The sequence below is a fragment of the Aptenodytes forsteri genome, unplaced genomic scaffold, assembly GCF_000699145.1.
Source record: "Aptenodytes forsteri isolate BGI_AS27 unplaced genomic scaffold, ASM69914v1 Scaffold63, whole genome shotgun sequence".
Taxonomy (NCBI): domain Eukaryota; kingdom Metazoa; phylum Chordata; class Aves; order Sphenisciformes; family Spheniscidae; genus Aptenodytes; species Aptenodytes forsteri.
This window is the reverse complement of record NW_008794709.1, coordinates 1,592,965-1,611,809: the sequence shown is the minus strand read 5'-3', so window position 1 is coordinate 1,611,809 and position 18,845 is coordinate 1,592,965. Positions and strand designations below refer to the sequence as shown.

The window sequence follows — 18,845 nt, the reverse complement described above, 5'->3', positions numbered from 1 at the left end:
GGATTTCCGGACTGTGCATCTTCTAAAAGGGAAAGCACTGGGGATACAGCTGACTGAAAAGCAGGGCTTTTTGGTTCACAGATTGTTTAAATTCTTTCTAATTTTACTTTGGTCTAAATCAGACCACAACCAATGATTTTTGAATTCTGAAAGTTATGCAGACTCCAGGACTGCTTATTGAACTTGGCAGTGTTACAGTTTTTTTCTGGGGAGATCTCAGGTGAAACACATGAATGTCCAAGGCTGGAAGCCTGCACCACCTAACATCCCTGTCCTGGGGCATACCCCACGTGAAACCTAATTGGCCTTAGCAAAGGCTCATCAGATCTCAGATGTTGTAAACAAAACAATTGTGGCTCAACAGAACACCATTTTCTGACAGAATGTTGCTACCTGGAATGCCCTGGGCCCCACTGGACATGGACTACGATCACAGCAGCAAAGATTGAGGAGTAGTAAATCAAAAGGTTAAAACCAGTTCATTTGTGTAATTGTTCTTGTTGATTAGGTGTGGGATGTTGCCTGTGTGCCTAAAACAGGAAGACCGTTCCTTCTTGAATGTACTGCCCATGGAGAGCTGTAGTGGACAGGAAAACAATATATAGCGCGTTCAAGTCCATTTAAAAAACAGCCAGGGTCCTGGCCAAAAGCGTTGGGTGTGATTCCACGCTGCTGTAAACTGATGCATGCAGTTTCTATGAGGCCCTGGATTTCTCCACTGGTTAGAAGCTATTTGTCTTTCACGTTCCTCTCCATTTGCCCTCCCTCAGAGTTTACATTTCAAAACAAATCCACAAATGACCGAACTAGTAATTTGTCATGTGGGGTTATGGTTTAGTCTTCCCCTTTTTTTCCCACAAAGCACAAAATTGGTACAGCTAATATTGGCTGTTAGATTGAGAATTTATGTGCTATCTAAGAGGAATAAAAGCCAAATACCAATTAAGTCACTTTGGAAGCACACAAATGTGTCTAAGCTTCTGTGCTGATGAAGCTGACCAGACATTTCTGCAGATTTGTCTCTCTGTGTCATAGTCCTGCTGTTGCACAGCAGTGAGTCGAAGTGGCAAAACCTGTACTATTGACAAACAAATCAAACACTTGTTACACCACTATGTTGAAGATTTCCAGTCTAAGAAAACGAGACCAGAATAAATTAATGTCTCTTTGTAGTTACTTAGGAGGAGACCTTTGAACCCTGAAAATGTCAGAATACTAGAGGGACATGAATGTAGTGATCATAAAGATCTCACTGATGGTCTCTACTGCCAATCAGAAAATGCTTGCAGAGAAAGCATTGGATTAAGGTGCAGTAGGTTATACAGCAATTTTAAGAGCAAAACTGTGGTACCAAATGTGAAACACTTTCTGCAAGGAGAGATGGAGATAGGCAGTGCTAAAAGAACAGTTTGACAGCCGCCAACAAAAGCTGGTAATATTTCACTATGGAAGTAATAATGAAAAGAAAAAAAAAAGTAAGCATTTGAGGAATCCAGATGCAGCATTGGGAGGCTCAAAGTTACCAACTAGCTTAGATTCACCTCTGGAAAAAACATATACTTTCTATATACTTAAAGAGGTTATTCCTCAGCCTAATCTGAACACTGATTCCATTCAGACTGTTGATACACGGCTACAACAACAAAGACAGGCCTTTCTTAAACCACATATTTAAAAAAAAAAAGGACTAACTTAAATTTTAAAGTCTTCTTTACAGATTGCCTTTTACAAAATACAAAATATGGGAAATTACAGTTAACCTAAAACTACTTTAGTTCTAGAATCATAGCCATCCATAGCAGAAATGCATCTCACTGGTGATCACTGAAGCTACCAGTATCTTATTCCTGTAGACACAGGATGGGATTCTGCTCATCAGCTTTAGGTAGGCATGTTGTGTAAGGTGTCTTTCTAGGCTCTTTTTACAGTAAATGGCAGCACCTCTAGAGTGCAGTCTTCACATCTATTAATGTCTTCTAATATATAATCTTCTAACATCTATTAATAGGTGGAAAGAATTCCTCAGGGACATCTCTTTCTTCATTTACAATAGAGGGAATCAAGTCTCAGCTGAGAGCAGATGCTCACCTTTTAAATTGTTAGCACTGAGTGTGGCGGATGCTATCCATGACATCTTTCATCCCTTGAAAGGATGAAATGTGGGATGGGACTGTACTAGGCTGTTTGCAAAGATAATGACTGTCTACATTAGTGTTTTAGTTCACAGTGGGACTGTATTTTTCCTTCGAATCAGCCCCATTTGCTATGCTGTGATTCACACTGTAGAGCAGCCTTAGGGTGTACAAAATGGTTATCTTTCTGATGAATTAAATGGAAGATACACTCCCAGACAGCACCTAAACCACGATTTACAGCTAGTCCAAAATAGCCCCCCCCAAACGCGTATAGTGTGAATGTCAGGTCCTCAGCATCAACTGTTTTGCTCTACAGAACCATTCCTATCAGGCTGCACTACTTGCCAACATATACAAAGACAGCTGATTCAAATCAACTCCATGTTTCAAACTTGCCTGCAAAAAATACAATGTAAGTATGATGGAGATTTTGAACTGACAGAAGGAAATAACAGAACTGTAGACCATGGAATAAAGGTTGTAGTCATGCTGTTCTGGTTGCAGCCGAGTAAAATGAAGGGGCTGCTGATGCTAAATGCTCTCAGCTTTCTTTTACTGCTCCTACGCCAAAGGTTGCCACCCCCTCAGTTAGCATAACTTAAAAGGTTATTTGTTCCCTCGCCATGTTTTTGTCATAATAGGTCAGGTTGATTTAAACGCTACAATAGTGAGGTCTGAATTGTGTTGCCACCCATCAACATAAAAATTCTTCAGTAAACAATCTCACCCCTCAAAACTATGTAAGATTAGCTTAAAAATACACAAGATCTTTAAAAACTGTATTTTTATTTACCTGCTGGGTTTTGCGCCTTTGTGATTCATGCTGGCAGGCTTCTGGACAACAACGGTCCTGAGAAAATACCAGTTTTCTCAAATGAAAGCTGAGATTTTCAAGTAATCACTGCCTCAAGCAGCCAAAGTTTAAGCAAGCCACTTAGTTTAGTGCGACTTCACAGGCCAATCACAAAAATCACAAAACCCAAAAGTCTGGCCATTCTTCTGAACTAAATCCACGTGCCCCAGTTCTGTTAAACCTGTCGTCTGGGGGACTTCTTGTGTGAGTATTACAAAAATGTGAAGGAGAAGAAAGTCTGTTTGGTGCAGCCTGTTGGAATACTGGTGTGCCAGGCCATTTTATGAGTCTGGGCTGAGGCTGTTATGTCTGTGAAGCCAAAGCCTAAGGCAGTTCTTGTTGCATGCTGTAACTTTTTTGGAGTGTTTTGGCTAATCACTGCAGTAGTCTTACTACTCTTGATTTTCTAATAACAATTATAAGACATGGATCAAAGCTGGCTGGTTGCTTAGATACTAATATTTCAAAAGACCATCTGGTTTTAATAATTATTAAAAAAGGACAAAGGCATACTGGGAATCACTTTTTATATTTCTAAGTTGTGCCACTGTTGCATTTTTAAACATTTCAGCAAAACTGATATTATAATAGGAATGGTGTTTATACAAAGACTCTTAAATTTCTGTTAAACAACTGTGCTGTGTCTTAAATGACAAGAAATTTTATCTAGCACATGCCAAAGGCATGCTGAAGATTTTTCCAACAGCTCTGATTCATCTGCTTGAATTCATTTTTTCTTAGAGATACAGTATAGACAATCATTTTATTAACAACCGGCTTTTTTAATATTCATTGTAATAAAGAGATTATTCTTCTAGAACCCTCAGCACAACTGGTTCTGCATTGTAGAGCCAAACAAGACTGATGACTGCCAGAATTAATGAGCCTTTCTACACCCGTGTGCCATATACACTATAATTCATTTGCAGTTTAATCGCTAACTAAAAATTTAGAACTGTCTGCGGGGAGACGGGACTCAATTAAGTGATTCCTTGCAGGCCGGTATTCCTTTGTGTCCAACCCTTACACAGAAATTTGGATCACAAGAAGCTTGCACAAACACACACACGTTTTGTGCAGCCAGCCAGCCAGCCAGCCAGCAGCCACTGCAGAACAGGACAAGCGCACGGTGAAGGGAAGGCAGGCTGTGCTGTTCGCCCAGTATGTCTCACACGGGACAGAGCTGAGCAAAGCCTCGAGCCCTTTGTGGCTCTTTCTGGTGTCACTGCAGTGCCAAGTGAATGATTACTTGAGCTACTTTCCTTAGCAATATGTATTTCACCTTTAAAACTCCCACAGGGCACTTTTTCTGTGAAATTACATAAATCCACTACATTTTTATAAACAGTTGATTCACTGGACAGGTTAAGTTCTGTGTTCTGAGGGACAGAAATTCTGTCTCTACCACGGACAGAAAACCCTCACAGAAGTGGCTGGGAGTTTTTCTAGTAGGAGTAGGAGGAGGCGTGGGTCTTATGGTACCATTCAGGAAAATGTTGGGCCCTAATTTTACCTTCTTACCTGTAGATATTGAAGTGTTCTACAAAATGAAACAGCTATATTAGCAGCATTTCATATATAGGAAGTTGGAGCACAGAAAGGTAACACAGCTTTCCTGAAACCTGATGATAATTTGGTGGGAGAGCTGCAAGGAGAACCCCCGTTTATGGACTCCCACTTATTATGTGCCCTATCCACAGAAACGTGCTGCCTCCCAGTGCTGTCTAGATACACCAGGCATCTGTGGAGCTGTATTTTTAGCCCTGATATTCTCTTTTGCTGGAACTGGGCCATGAAGATTCAGAGCAAGCTAAGGACTGTAAATATCCCTTAGACTTTATGGGAGGAAAGCTGGCATAATATCAAAGCAGAACAAGCACTTTCTTAAATTTCAGTTTTGTTAACTACTGTCATACTTGAAAGATTTCCCTGCAAAATAAGAAAGAACCAGCCAGCTGCAGCATGTTGTAAACAAGCAAAAATTAGAAAGAAGAATTCCTGCAGACTTTATCATGTTATGGCAACAAAATCAGTTTCTAAGAACTACAAATCATGGAAGTTTCAGGGCTTTTTCAGACTGAACGACTTATGCTGGTCATTAAGCCATCAACAAAAAATCTTTTCATCTCCCAGTAATACTGTAAATATTTGTTTTCTCCCAACCCATTTTGTTGTAGGAGAAGACCAAATATCCCCATGCATTTCAGATGCATAGGCCTTTCTCAAAATTACATTACCACTAAAATATTAAGGCTCCGTAGTTGGATCAAAATTCTTTTAAAAATGCAGAACGTCTTTTTGTCATGTTTTTTGGAGTGTCTGACCTATGTTGATTCATAGCAGACATGCTGATTTTAAGGAGACATAAAATTCTGTAAAGCTGAGATCTTGTGGAAGGGTGAAAAGAAATATCTTACAGATGACAGAGATCAAGCAGGACATATGCACACATCGTCTTGTGTGTGTCATGACAGCATTAGTCCTCAAGAATATGAGGATTAGTTGTCTCCAGCAAGCACTTAATTCCATTAAACAGGTAATCCTGAGAAGAGGTGAGAAAAAATACAGAGTTCTGCTACACCCTGAGTGATTTCCAGGTGAAGTGCCAGGGGAAATCAGAATGGTGCACTTTCTTTGGTGGGACATAGTATGGGTTCTGCGGGCATACTTTTGCAATAAAGAATTGGACTGGTTTTATAGAAACATTTTATAGGGTTGCAAGGTACAGCAGTTGTTTTGCTTGTAAACTAATGACTCCTTGTCCCTCAATGTGCTGTTTCTGAGGGGAAGAATTTTTCCCAGTAAGTTAGTGCTCTAAATTAGTTTTTCTGAGACACTGGGCCAGCGTGATTAGCATTCACTTTGCACAGGAAAGAGCTTGGATAGCTTCTGCATTCGTTCTGCTTTTCTCTTCACTCCGGACACTGTTCCTTCTGCTGAACAGTCATTCCCCGGATACCATTCGTTTCTGATTAACACAGGAGAATTTCCCCAAACCATGGCTTGCAGGCAGTATGTTTCCCATGAAATCCTCCCACATTACTTGCAGCCAAAGGAAATTAAAACATTAAAACTTACCAACAGGGAAAGCTAAAATTGATATTGCCTTCAGTGTATTACTTTCTCAGTCTTGTTGCCAGATGATGAGAGGCCACTAACGTAACAAGTAGTTTGTGTTTCATATAGAAAGAAAAACTCGATTAATAACTTGAGAAATTCAAGCCAGTGTAAAGACTCTCAAAAAGCTGCAGGGATATCAGATGAAAAATACAAGCATTCTGCTAACTCTGAGCTATGGGGTCTCTATGGGTCTTAACCTGGGCAGCATGCAAAAATGCTGCCAGTGCTGAGAAAAATTTTTGCTGCAACACATTATTAATATCTGATGTCTGTGCATTTTGCCGCTGCAACCAGAGGAGGGTAATTAAATTGTTACTTTATTGTAGAGAATATGCTGACCTTTTTTTCCAACTGTTCAATCAATGGGCAGGGAGGACAGTGTTAAACCATGGGGTGTTTCTGGGCCACCCATTGTAACAGCAGTGTCGTCTTTTTTTTTTTTTTTTGCAGAATGAGGTGGGAATGCTTCTCAAGCCAATATCAGAGAAGATTCAGGAAATCCAGAACTTCAGAGAAAGGAACAGAGGAAGTAAAATGTTCAACCACCTCTCAGCCGTCAGCGAAAGCATACCTGCCCTTGGGTGGATAGCAGTGGTGAGTGACACACAGGATGGTTGGGAGGGCTGTAAATGTGCTTTTGGATGGTGTGGCCCAGAATAGTTCCAAATCTTGCAGAACTCTGCAGTCTCATCTGCATAGTTCTTCAGTCTACTACACCCAAGAAGGTGTTTTGTAATATACCTAATACATCAGGAAAGGCGTCTGACTAATGTTTTACTTCCTTTCTCCTTCTGTTGTTTCCTGCTACCATGGGTTGATGGTCCTAGTCTCCTAAACCAGGCCCTTATGTCAAGGAGATGAATGATGCTGCTACCTTTTATACTAACAGGGTATTAAAGGACTACAAGCACAGGTATGTTGCCAAGCCCCAGTATCTACTAGCCAGAGAACAGTGCATTAGCCATACCAATAGGGTTCACAATGCCATCACAGAAAGCATTTTGTAAACTAAAGAGCATTTGATAAAATCTGCTTGCAGTAGTATATTTTCCCCTCCTCATCTTTGACCTGCAGCATATTGCAGTGAGAATGGCAGAAGCACTAGCAGTGCTGGTTTTCACTCTCTGCAAATTATAGGATTACATTTAATTTTCTGGCATTCCAGCATCGTAAGCTTATATGTAAATGCATATTTACATATCAACGTGTGGCTAGCTAGCTGCTACGTGTCCTTGTCTCATTTGTGCAACTCATACTGTTGCTGTTCTTGCTCTTTGCTTGAAAATATGCATTTAGATGGCAGATGTATACAACTGAGCATCTAATTCTGTAGCTCCCAATTTGATTTTTTTCTGTACCACTGTACCACTCCATTGTTCCTAAAGAGCACAGGGAATTCACAAAAAAGTTCCATGAATGAGAGCTGTGATCTGATAGAGAAAGAGAAAAAATACAGGTCCTTCCTATGCCCTCTTAAAAAAGTCACGTATAAATCCTGTTGATTTGGTACTTATGGAGGCCAGATTTTGGCTCCTCATTTTTATATCCCAGTGAAGAACAGTGCTTGCTATTCAGTTTTTCGTCTTTAGTGAGGAAAACTTTTTATATATTCAAACCTTTTGTATATATTTCTGTTTATTGTATATGTATAAATATAGATTATATACTACATATAATATTTCGTATTATATATATTATGTATTATTCCTGAAGCCTTAGTTTACCTACTGAAGGTAGTACCTACTGGGGTAACTGAAGGTTTTTAAAATATAGCTTTAGTACTTACTCTGGAGAAGAAAATGTCTCCCATAACGGTATAAACGGGGTACATTATTTAGGTATTTAGTTCTTCCCCTAATAAGGAATTCTTTTCCTGTTTTTCACTGAATCAGATCACAATGTCTTCCAAAGTAGTGGAAGGCTCTCCCTTGACTTCAGCAGGCTTTGGTTTAAACCTGTTGACACAGATCCTCAGCAGTATTAAGCATTAAACTCCAAAGGAAATAAATAGGAGGTAGACACCCAAAGCCTTGTAAGCATCTAGTCCATAGCCGTCACTATTCAGTAATAATTCTTCGTAACTAAGGACTCCATCTTACGGGCAGTTTCTCTCTCTCTACATATTTCTTGTTTTCACTTACTGTCCCATTGGAAGACTAAGCTTTCCAAATAATGACTCCAGAGCCAACTTGTGACTTGTACTTTAAAAATTCTTGATGTATAAATATTTTAGTCTGATGAGTATAACGTGATCCAGTATTACCCTGGCTACATTTGAACTTGGAAGCTAGAATATCTTACAGAACCCACCGATATTTAATTTTCTAAAATTCAGCACCCTGAAACTGAGTCTGGGTAGCTGCTGCACAGCTCCATATACCTTTAGTGCTTCTTCAGTTGACTTTGAGCCTGAACAGAATGATGACACACCCTTCCAGCAGGAAGCATTCTGTGCTAGAGGCATCTTTTGCCCTTGTTTGTCCTCTGGAAGGATCTAAAAGCCTTCCAGTGTGGTAGGCCTCAGAATTTTCAGCACTGGGCTGGCTGGCTGCTAACTGATTTGTCCGTGGCTTTAAGGCAGACATTGGGTTTTACCTGCTTTAAGCAAGAGTAGCAATGCTTTCTCTTTTTAAGTACGTTCACACATACAAATATCGTCTCTGTTTTTACAGTGACGCACGCCATGTTGATTGGGTGAAGTCATATCTGAACATCTGGTCTGACCTTCAAGCTTATATCAAAGAGCATCATACCACAGGTCTCACCTGGAGTAAAACTGTAAGTACTCTTTCCTTCTTCATGAAGAACCATAAAATGCCAGTAACCAATTTGACTTTTAATGCAGGTCATTAGCTCAGGAAGAATAAATATTTAGGCCAGGAACAGAAGTCATGGTCCATGGACTTCCCAACCAAGCCAATAAAAGTTTGAAAGACAGGTGGAGAAGATGTGTCAGGCCATTGTGGTACAGGTTTGGAGGAAGAGGGAAGAATTATTTGGGATTATTATAGCCATAACCCCCAGCTGCAGATGGTGAGGAGAGGCAGACACAATTCTCCAGGCCTGCTACAGTAGAAGGTAGGAACAAAAACAACCCCCCAAAATTTGAAGGACATGTCTGACTACAGGAAAATTGGGGGAACATGACAGGGAAAGGAGAAGAATGGTGGAAAGAATCTGAACAAAGAGAGATATTTAATAACAGGAAAAAGAAACACAAGGGATACATACCAATTTATTACTTCATAGATAGTTATCTTTATAAAACTTATTTTATACATACAGAAATCATTTCTGAAATACATATATGTAGAGTAAATATAACTATGCCTAATTATTTATGCTCTCTCTATATATTTATATAAACATCTTCTGTGTGTTACATCTGACATGCATAGAAAGATGATGGCAATGAATATTGTTCTCTAAGAGAGGTATAAACATGAAGAATTAATTTTCTGTTGGGTATAAATGTAAGAGTTTATGTCCACTGTCTACATTGATGCAATGTTCTGTATTATTCTAATAATGTGCTCATGTTTCTTATCAGGTTAGGAGAATTGCTGAAGTATATTAAAAATATAATCAGCCAGCTCTTTGCTGTTATCATGTCCTAAACTTACCAGTGCACTCACATACTTGCACATGCGACCTTTCACACCAAGTTTATAATTTCTTCTTTATAGGCAAATAATTTTTTTTTAAAATTGAATGACTCTTCAGAGGACTGATGTAGGCCACCAGATAATTTAATTCCCAGACCAAACCATTGTAAGAACTCAGGAACACAGGGAAGTGAAGTAGAGCTTTCGGATGCAATGTATTTTAACATGGAATAAGGGCTGGAACACCTCTCCTATGAAGAAAGACTGAGAGAGTTGGGGTTGTTCAGCCTAGAGAAGAGAAGGCGGACACCTCACCTCATTGCAGCCTATCAGCACTTAAAGGGGGCTTATAAGAAAGATGGAGAAAGGCTTTACCAGGGCCTGTAGTGACAGGACAAGGGGCAACAGTTTAAACTGAAAGAGGGTAGATTTAGACTGAATATAAGGAAGAAATTTTTTATGATGAGGGTGGTGAGACACTGGAACAGGTTGCCCAGAGAAGTTGTGGATGCCACATCATTGGAAGTGTTCAAGGTCAGGCTGGACGGGGCTTTGAGCAACCTGATCTAGTGAAAGATGTCCCTGCCCACGGCAGGGGGGCTGGACTAGGTGATCTTTAAAGGTTCCTTCCAACCCAAACCATTCTGTGATTCTGTGGTACCTGGAAAAGCTACTTTATCTCCCCCTGTATGGAGGTGATAATCATGAAAGAGAATGTATGTGACTTGTGCTCAGCAACAGACTATGCAACTTTCTCTTCACACCCTTCATTAGACATTGTATAAGGCCTTACAGTACTCAAGTATTGAAGTGCAAGTTCAAACACAGGAGAGACCATGATCGGTGTGTACTTCTTAGTTTGAAGCAATGCAAAAATGTTTAAACATGATAAATTAGAAGACTGGAATTATCTGCTGCTTTGTAGGTTTCTGTAGTAAAAATTTAAAATATTAAACATGATTCTTTTCCTTAATTTAGTACAAAATTTCACACTTGCTACATCCCACTCTATTATAATCAGTGAATGTGAGAAAAGCTAATGATTTTAAAATGATTGTTAGATAAGGAAAAGAAATTGTAGTACCCTGTTAGCAGAATTAGCCTGAGAATCTGGGACAAATTTAGTTTTGTTAATACAGAGAAAGAATCATCTTCACCTTTAATGGAACTTTACAAGTATGGAAATAGTGTTATAAGATGAAGATTTGTTATAGCCATTTGATCAAACAGGAGGAACCCTAAGTGCTGTTGAGTACTGGTAATCTTCTTCAGAAGTGTAGCTGCTGCAGATTATATTTGACTGGTCTTAAAACCAGCATCTCAGCCATCACGTCTTTCTATTCCTCTCTCTTCAGTTGTGCAAGAAATTGCTGACTACAAATCTAGGTGTGACTTGTTTATTCATATCAAGTATAGTTTCCTGCCAACCGTGCTCATTCCATCATGAGTGATGAGCCCACTACTGCATCTGAATATTGATTTCACTCACTTTGGATATCACTCAGATCTGAAAGTTGTCTTGGAAGTATGGCTCCTTTAAATTCTCATTCATGTAACGTGTGTCAGAAAGATTAAATTACAAACACATTTTTATGGATGTATAATTTTTTGAAGTTTTACTTCATGTGAGCGTAAGGAAATCAGAATCCAGTAAGTCAGCAGGTTGTTTAAATAGCTTTTTGTTTAAATGTTGTTTAAATATTTCTATGAAGCTTGGTAACAAATACATTCAAGAAAGCAATGAGTTACTCAAGTGGTAATTTCATTTTTGTTATACATTTTAAAGTGAGAATGAAAGTCACAGATTCATGCTGTGTTAAGTTAAGCATAAAGGTCTGCAGAATCAGGGCCTAGACAGAAATACAATATATATAAAAGCTGTAGATAGATTCCAGACACAGTTGTTAACCATTGCACACAGCAGCTTCCTCTTATATGCATAAAAGGAAAAAGCAGTAGTTTGGCAAGGCATTAAGAAAGTGGCACATTCATGAAAGGGAGACATTGATGCAGAAATGCTATTTTATTACAGAGGGAGAGAGAAAGAGAGAAAGTTTTTGGCCTGTGTAAGTACAGATTTAAAAGTACATTATACTGATAATTTACCCTTCCTGTCTGCAGAAGTCAACAAAGCAATGCTTGAAGCTTTATATAAAAAGCTATTTAAGTAACATATTTGGATATTTCCGAAGAGACTAAAGAGTCAGGGGGAACATTAACTACTGCTTCTCTCAGAGCTGTATTCTCATAGCTTGAACTGCAACAGAACCCCAGGAGCATCAGCCTAGATCAGACTATGCTTGAGTTTCCAAAAAGGAGGGGACAGGATTTTTTAGTGGGTAGGTGGCCCCATTACCTATAGGTGCGGTATACCGTGGTGTGAGGTGTGGTATACCGTGGTGTGCACATTTCTGGCCATGCTCCATGGCAGTATCACAGAGCTGTGCCATTTCCAGCCCCCTGTACCCTTCCATCAAGCTGCACAGGGCAGCTGCAGCCAGCCTTGGAACAGATCACTAGTGCATACAGTAAAGCGTTCCTGGCTCTGGTAGTAAGCACACAGGCAGACACTTTAGAGGAAAGAGAAAGAAATGTCTTAATAAATTACAAGACAGACACTAAAACAGGTGCAAAAGGTTGAAATAATGGCTAAGCAGTCAGCTCTGACAATAACAGATACCTCTATCAGCTTTCTAGTAAATTTGTGATAAAACCAGATGCTTACAGATTTTTGAAATTAACACAATTCTCTCTCCTTATTCACTTTGGCTCTGGTTCTGCCAAGATGTGTGACAATATTTTACTCCTTGAGGGCATCCTGTTGAAATGCGTGGGACTGTGTGAGGAGAAAGCCAAGAAATCAGTGGAGTTGAGGACCTTGAGGCCTTTGTGTATCTGAGCCTGTTTTGCTACCCGTGTGGAGTGGTGGCACAAAACTGGACCCTACGTAAATCGCAGGCACTTCAAGACATGATGGATATGGTTAGGATATTTGTGGGTACTGTGCTCACAGAAGAAAACTACATATTTAAAGTATGTATGTTTGTGAGCAGGATCGTCCCAGAGAGTAAAATGTTCCACCCTGTATTTTCACCATGATCTGAAGTATTCATTTGCATTAATTGATTGTGCATACGTCAGAGAAAATATGCTCGTCAGTGGGAGTCAGGTGGATGTACAGTATCTCCTTAGAAGTGTAATTTTGTAGTTCATTACTTTGAATGTGAAGTGTGAGCTGCCTTCTGCCACACATACCCTGTGGTGAGTAGCAGTTCACTATACTCACTACATCTCAATTTAGCCATCTTGACAATGGCAACAATAGCAACTACCAGCCTAATGGAGATTTGCAAGTTTTAATTTGCTACCAGATACGACATTCTCAGATGTCAGTGGGTCTTATGCAAAAGCTGTTATTATAATGAAATGTTTTAAATGCCCAGTGTAGCATCTTAACCATGCAGCAACTGTCATTTTTGCTTGCTACAACTTTCTGACTTCAACATGAAATCTACAGCTTTAACAGTAATCTTTTTTCAGTTCTTACTGATAAACAGCAAGTGCCCTTTTTTAATTTTTTTCTCCTAAAGAAGGGATTCTATTGAAGCATGGCTCTTTCTTCCCTCTCTACTTCTTTTTGGTGGTGCAAAGAAATGAACAGCTGTAATATAAGCTCACAAGAATGCCTAATAAAAGTTTGTTTGCTACAAGGACTGCATGAGTAAGCTGGGGGAAGTGAAACTTCTGCTCCTATTTCTGCAGGTTAACTTTGCAGCAAGAAAACAACCAGTAATAATGAGAGATTGCTGTAGTTTCCTGTACGTCAAATAAGTGTTAAGAAACAAATCTTGCTCAAGGATAATCGTCTTGAATGTTTCTCTCAGTTGCAGGTGGATCTGCAGTTAAGTTTTTGTTCTTTGTATACAATAGTCATTTAGGACAAATTTTGCCAGCAGGATTATTTACAAACAGGAAATATTTACAAACTAGCAGTGAATTTCATTACGGTGTTTAGTTTCTAATACAGAATTTCACTCAAGTGACAAATGTTCCCCCCCCTTTACAAATCAAAACAAATTCTTAGGAGGAAGTCTGCATCTTTACAAGCAGTTGAGATTTATTTATATTCTGTTCCCATTGAAGCCAATACAGTATCTTCAAGTCTTTTTTTCCTGAAATATCATTTTTAAAAATATTTATAAGTCATTAGATAGTACTCTAAAAACACTCTTTAAAAAGTTGAAATTCTCCACAGGCTCCACACCGAGAAGAACCATCGTAATTCCTACATTGGCCTGATTGAGCGCAATGATACTAGTCTCAGTACAGACTTTGGCCATTTCATTCTTGTCTAAAATAATCACCTCCAGACATTTTTCTTATAAAATGGCCCTGCCTCTCTCCTGTACTATCAAAACATTTTCCTGTAATATATTGTCTCTCTACATATTGAGGTGAACAAGCTGAAAAGACCAACTTCTGCAGGCAAAAGCCTCCTGTTAACCTTCCAGTATCTCTTCTATGCTGTGTTTAGTTTGACCCACTTATCAAGAAGCCATCGTCTGAGCCACTTCACTAAAGCTAAAGGTCAAAACTGTAGTGCCAGATTCCAGCCACAGCCACAACTGCAATCCCAGAGGCCTCCTTCAGATAGAAGTAAGGGCAGCATAGATATACTGATTTAAATGCCTGTATCTTGGATAAGATGTAGACGTTTTGAGAGTGCTCAATTTCTCTCAGTCATAGCCTTTCCTCTCCTTTTCTGTCCCCTTCCATTCCTTTCTCCTCCCTTCCCTTTCCCTATTTCCTTATACTTTTTTGTTGAAAAATTTGCATCCTTTAATCTCAACTCTTTCTGTCTCAGAGAATAGGCAACGTAAAGTTTTTGGTACACTGTCAATTAAGAAACTGGCCATCCTGGCAACTCTACAATAGTTGCCTCTTCGGTGGAGGCTGCCTCAATGACATCCACATCCCTTTGAAAGAAAGTCGTTTTACTCCCTTATTCCAACAGTGGCTGACAATATTTGTCTTTACTGGGTATCGACGGTGTCCTTTTAACATCAGTGACCAAACACCATTCAGACGTGTTAAGGGAGAACCTGGGAGAGGCTTGTTTGACAACAGCTGTCAAACGCAACCTGACCTGTAACATAATGCAACCTAGTTCCAGTGGAAAAGGGAAAGGAAAAAGAAAATTGAAAGTATATAAAATGGAGAGAAAAGGAAAAGGTACATCTATTAAAACTTTACTATATTGCTAAAGGAATTGGTCTTCTTTTTAACTGAATGTTTATATAAGTAAAAGATGGTTTAATGTGCCTGTTGGAGCACAGTACTTGTTGACAATTACATTAGCATACAGTTCTCAAATGATTTAGAAGACCTTGGCTGTGTAAAACATTTCTGGTTGGGTAACTGTGAAGATGTAAGCACCATTTTAAATCCTGAACAGGTGATAAATGGCAGAAGTGTATTAAAAGGGGCTTCAAAGTTTGAAAATTCAACAGATCAATAATTCGGCTGAGACCTGGTAACAAGAAAAGAGCCTGGGCTGGTTTTTGTTGTTTTGTGTTTTAACTCACAAAGATTACAGGCCCTGTAAGTCAGCTATTTCATCTAGTAAATTGCGGATCTCAGGGCAGCATAACCCCTTGCAGACAGGTGGCTTAAATACGGTAGGTAATAGAACTGTTGTGCTAAGCTACTTTTACACAAAAAACACCTTAACAAGAGCTCTGTGCCCCTGAGTCACAGTCCACCTGTTCCCAGAGGTTGATATGTGATATTTTGAGCTTCATGATTCTTGTCTTTGGCTGTGCATATGTATGGAAAGAACAATACAGAATGCTGCAATCATTTTAGGTGTGAAACTAGGATTACTGTAAAGGGGGAGGGGGAGAAAACAGGGATATCTTTTTTTTTTGAGAAGAATGTAGTCCCCATTAGGATTCCTGTTTATCTGCTGCCATGAAAAGAAGGCTTTTCAATAAATTAAGGAAGGGATTTTATGCCTCTAAGCCACCTGTTGCCTCAGCCGCAAATAAATACTTACCTCTTAATATGAATTACTAATAAAATAGGTACTATATATTATACACATGCATATATAGTTTATTTATATGTATTATATAGATGTTTATAATCTGATCGTCCTGAGTAAAAACGACCATTGCAGCTACAAGAAATGTGTGTTCATTCAAATGCTCCACAGCAGGTTCCCACCACAAGAACTTTGTTCCCCCCAGTTTCTGTGCTGCACTGTGTCAGCCTAAAGCTGGATAAACGCAGAGGAACACCACGGGTGCTTGTACGGGGCCTGGCACATAAGCCCCTCGTATCCCCAGAGATACGAGCCTCTGACTAGGGCTCCTTGCCGCTACAATACTACAAATATAGTAACAGTGACATGGAAGGCTAACCCAGGGAATTGTTCAGCAAGAATGGCTCAAGAAATAGTAACATCTGTGATAAGACATAAAAAGAAATTCTTACTCTCAGTAGCTGGGTTTAGACCTGAAGACATGTCAAGCTGCATATGGCCACCAAAAATTACTGACAGTATGGCATCCAGAGCACTTGTGTTATGTACAAACAGCATTTTATTTCTCTAACAAGACTGGCTGTTGCCCTGTGCTCCAGGGGAGGTCTTTAGGAGAAATGTGCTGTAAAAAGGCCCAGCTTCTCATAAGCAAAGGGCTTCACTCATCTCTACTGTAATTTCAAGGGAATTAAATGAGATTTAACATGGATGAATTTTAACCAGGCAGCTGCCTCAACATAAACAGTCATTTCTTTCTTCCAGTGAGCCAGCTAGGTAGCCAGCAAGGAGAAAAAGAAGAGTACCTCACCCTTCTGCCAGTCGTACAAGATAAAGGTAGAAATACAGCATACTCTGAGGCTCTACTGCAATCCTGCAAACCCTTGCACAGTGATAATATGCATTTATCAGACCCAGCTCCGTGAGCAGCTTCAGACACTGTCACTAGAGGAAGCCACTGAGCCACAGTCAACGGGAGGCCCTTGGGCATCTCTGCAGATGGCTCTGGGCTATCCAGCAAGGATCAAACCCTGACCCGTTCCTGTCGCCCCATTCAGAGCATGCTTTAGCTGGAGGTTGAAGACAATTTTTTTCCCTGGGAAGAAATTTCTGGAATGTTCCATCCCCTACAGAGCTGTTACTACATGGCCACAGGGCCCGCATCTCCTGTTCTTGATAGGACCTTACTCAGAGAATTACATTTTCCCCCATTTTAGAAAGCTCCAGGAGCAAGGTTTAAAGCACATGAAGTTCACTATGATACAAAGCTAGCAGGTTAAAAGTTAATGGCTTATTTTTGTGTTACATTTTCACAAAGTAAGGCTGATGCTATCTATTCCCCTGATAATTCTTACAAGGGATGTATTTGCAAATGATGGAAAAATGACCACACCAACATGTTAATGGGAACAGTCGACTATCAGCATAACTTGACGTGATGTCTATAGACACCACAGCACTGAGAACAGCAGCTGTTACCGAGGCAAACAGCTGAAATAAAAGAGGAAGAAAGGCGGCTTGCAAATAACCGGCTTTGCTAGTCCAAATGGCTTTTAATACTCTTTGTGTAAAGATACACTGTTGTTAACATCTGCTTGAAGAGTTGTTGGCAAATAGCAAAGCTGGTAAGCACCTGCTGCTTTAGGATAGATGAACTTCTGCGGGCATATAACATGCTATTTTATTCTCAGCAGCTCTCACAAACACCACCCTATACAGAACAGAAATGAATGGACTTTGTGAAGGGCACTTCAGTTGAAATTGGATAAGACTGTACACAAGTATTGCCAGATACCAGAACAGTTTGAGAGTCTGGTTCAGAAATATTCTAGAGCCTGAGGGTCTAAGTGGTCTTGGAAGGGTGACTAAGGAAAGCAAACCAATTGCCAGTGACTTAGGTTGGTAACTTGGAGGTCTATGATAGATGTCAAAACTAATCAAAAAAGAAAGTTCCTGGAACCACTTCACTAGGCTGATTTAAAAACTGCCCTTTGCATCAGCGTGTTTGAGTGCAGCACAGGTCCCATCTTCCTGGCATGCAGGGAATGCAAGAAGTGCAACGTGTTTTCTGCATTTCCAGTTCACTTTTGTGCTTTCTGTCCCCTTGTTAGTTTCCCTGAGCCACTCTTCCCACAAAGAATTTCACCTCACTTGAATGTTTGTTTGATTTCAGTCAGGTAAATCAAAATGGCGAAGAAAAGAAGATAAAAGCCAGAGTGAGACTGAACCCCTCTTTACAGCAAGTCTCTGTACAGCTCCTCATTAGTGACATTTGTCTGTCTTTGCCATGCTGTTCTGTTTCAATGGGGAATTGTCCTACTGGATGTGTCCATGCCGTGAGACGGTAGATCTACAGTGCAGCAGTTAGTCCCTCCCTGTACTTTAGCAGCCTTTTTTCCTTTTGTTTGTCCTTCGATTTTGCCTGGCCTGATTTATGATTGAAATTGTTTGCAGTTTCCAGAATGGTCATAGATGATCAGACATAATTGAAAACATCATGATACAGTATCTGTTAGCTTGTGTAGCTGTAACTTGGGTCATAAACTAGACAAGAATTTGTCATGCAGGAGAAAAGTTAACAACAAAGGTTCAGTCTGTCTCTTATTTCTGTGACTGCACAAAATTAAGAGGAAAAGTGGGAAGGGTGACTGAACCCCAGGTGTCTTCTGAGACCTTGTGACAGCTCCCGTGTTCTGCATTAGATCTAACTCATTATCTTTTGAGCTCAGTGGAGATAGCCACTGACTTTGGTGGAGGGACCAGGCTTGTAAAGAAAAGAGAAGGCAGATGGGCAGCATGAGTGCAAGGGATAAATTTTTTTTCCTACTCTTGAAACCCACTCAAAGGACTAGAATGTCTTCACTCCTCAGGTCAAGGATTGAGATTTTTGACTAGACTTGTCTTTTCATCAGTACTGCTCTAGAAGGGAAAGATGCTCCTAGTTTCCCAGATACTTTCCTACCTCTGCTCTTTCTTGAAATGTAAATAAGGCATTCTCTGGTCATACAAAACCACATCCAAACTTGATTGATGTATTTAAAATCCTTCCTTTTTGTCTGTACTTCCGCAAGGTAGTTCTTTCAGCGTTCTAG

The 18,845-nt window shown here is 39.8% G+C and overlaps 1 protein-coding gene across 2 annotated transcripts in view; it reads left to right on the top strand.

Moving 5' to 3' along the window:
* Positions 1 to 18,845, top strand: part of CAP2 (CAP, adenylate cyclase-associated protein, 2 (yeast)) — a 69,611-nt gene that overhangs the window by 39,082 nt on the left and 11,684 nt on the right. For both annotated transcript variants that reach the window (XM_009273707.2, XM_009273708.1), the window contains exons 5-7: positions 6,559 to 6,702; positions 6,936 to 7,021; positions 8,781 to 8,886. In XM_009273707.2, the coding sequence (XP_009271982.1) occupies positions 6,559 to 6,702; positions 6,936 to 7,021; positions 8,781 to 8,886 (336 nt within the window). The remainder of the gene's footprint in view (positions 1 to 6,558; positions 6,703 to 6,935; positions 7,022 to 8,780; positions 8,887 to 18,845) is intronic.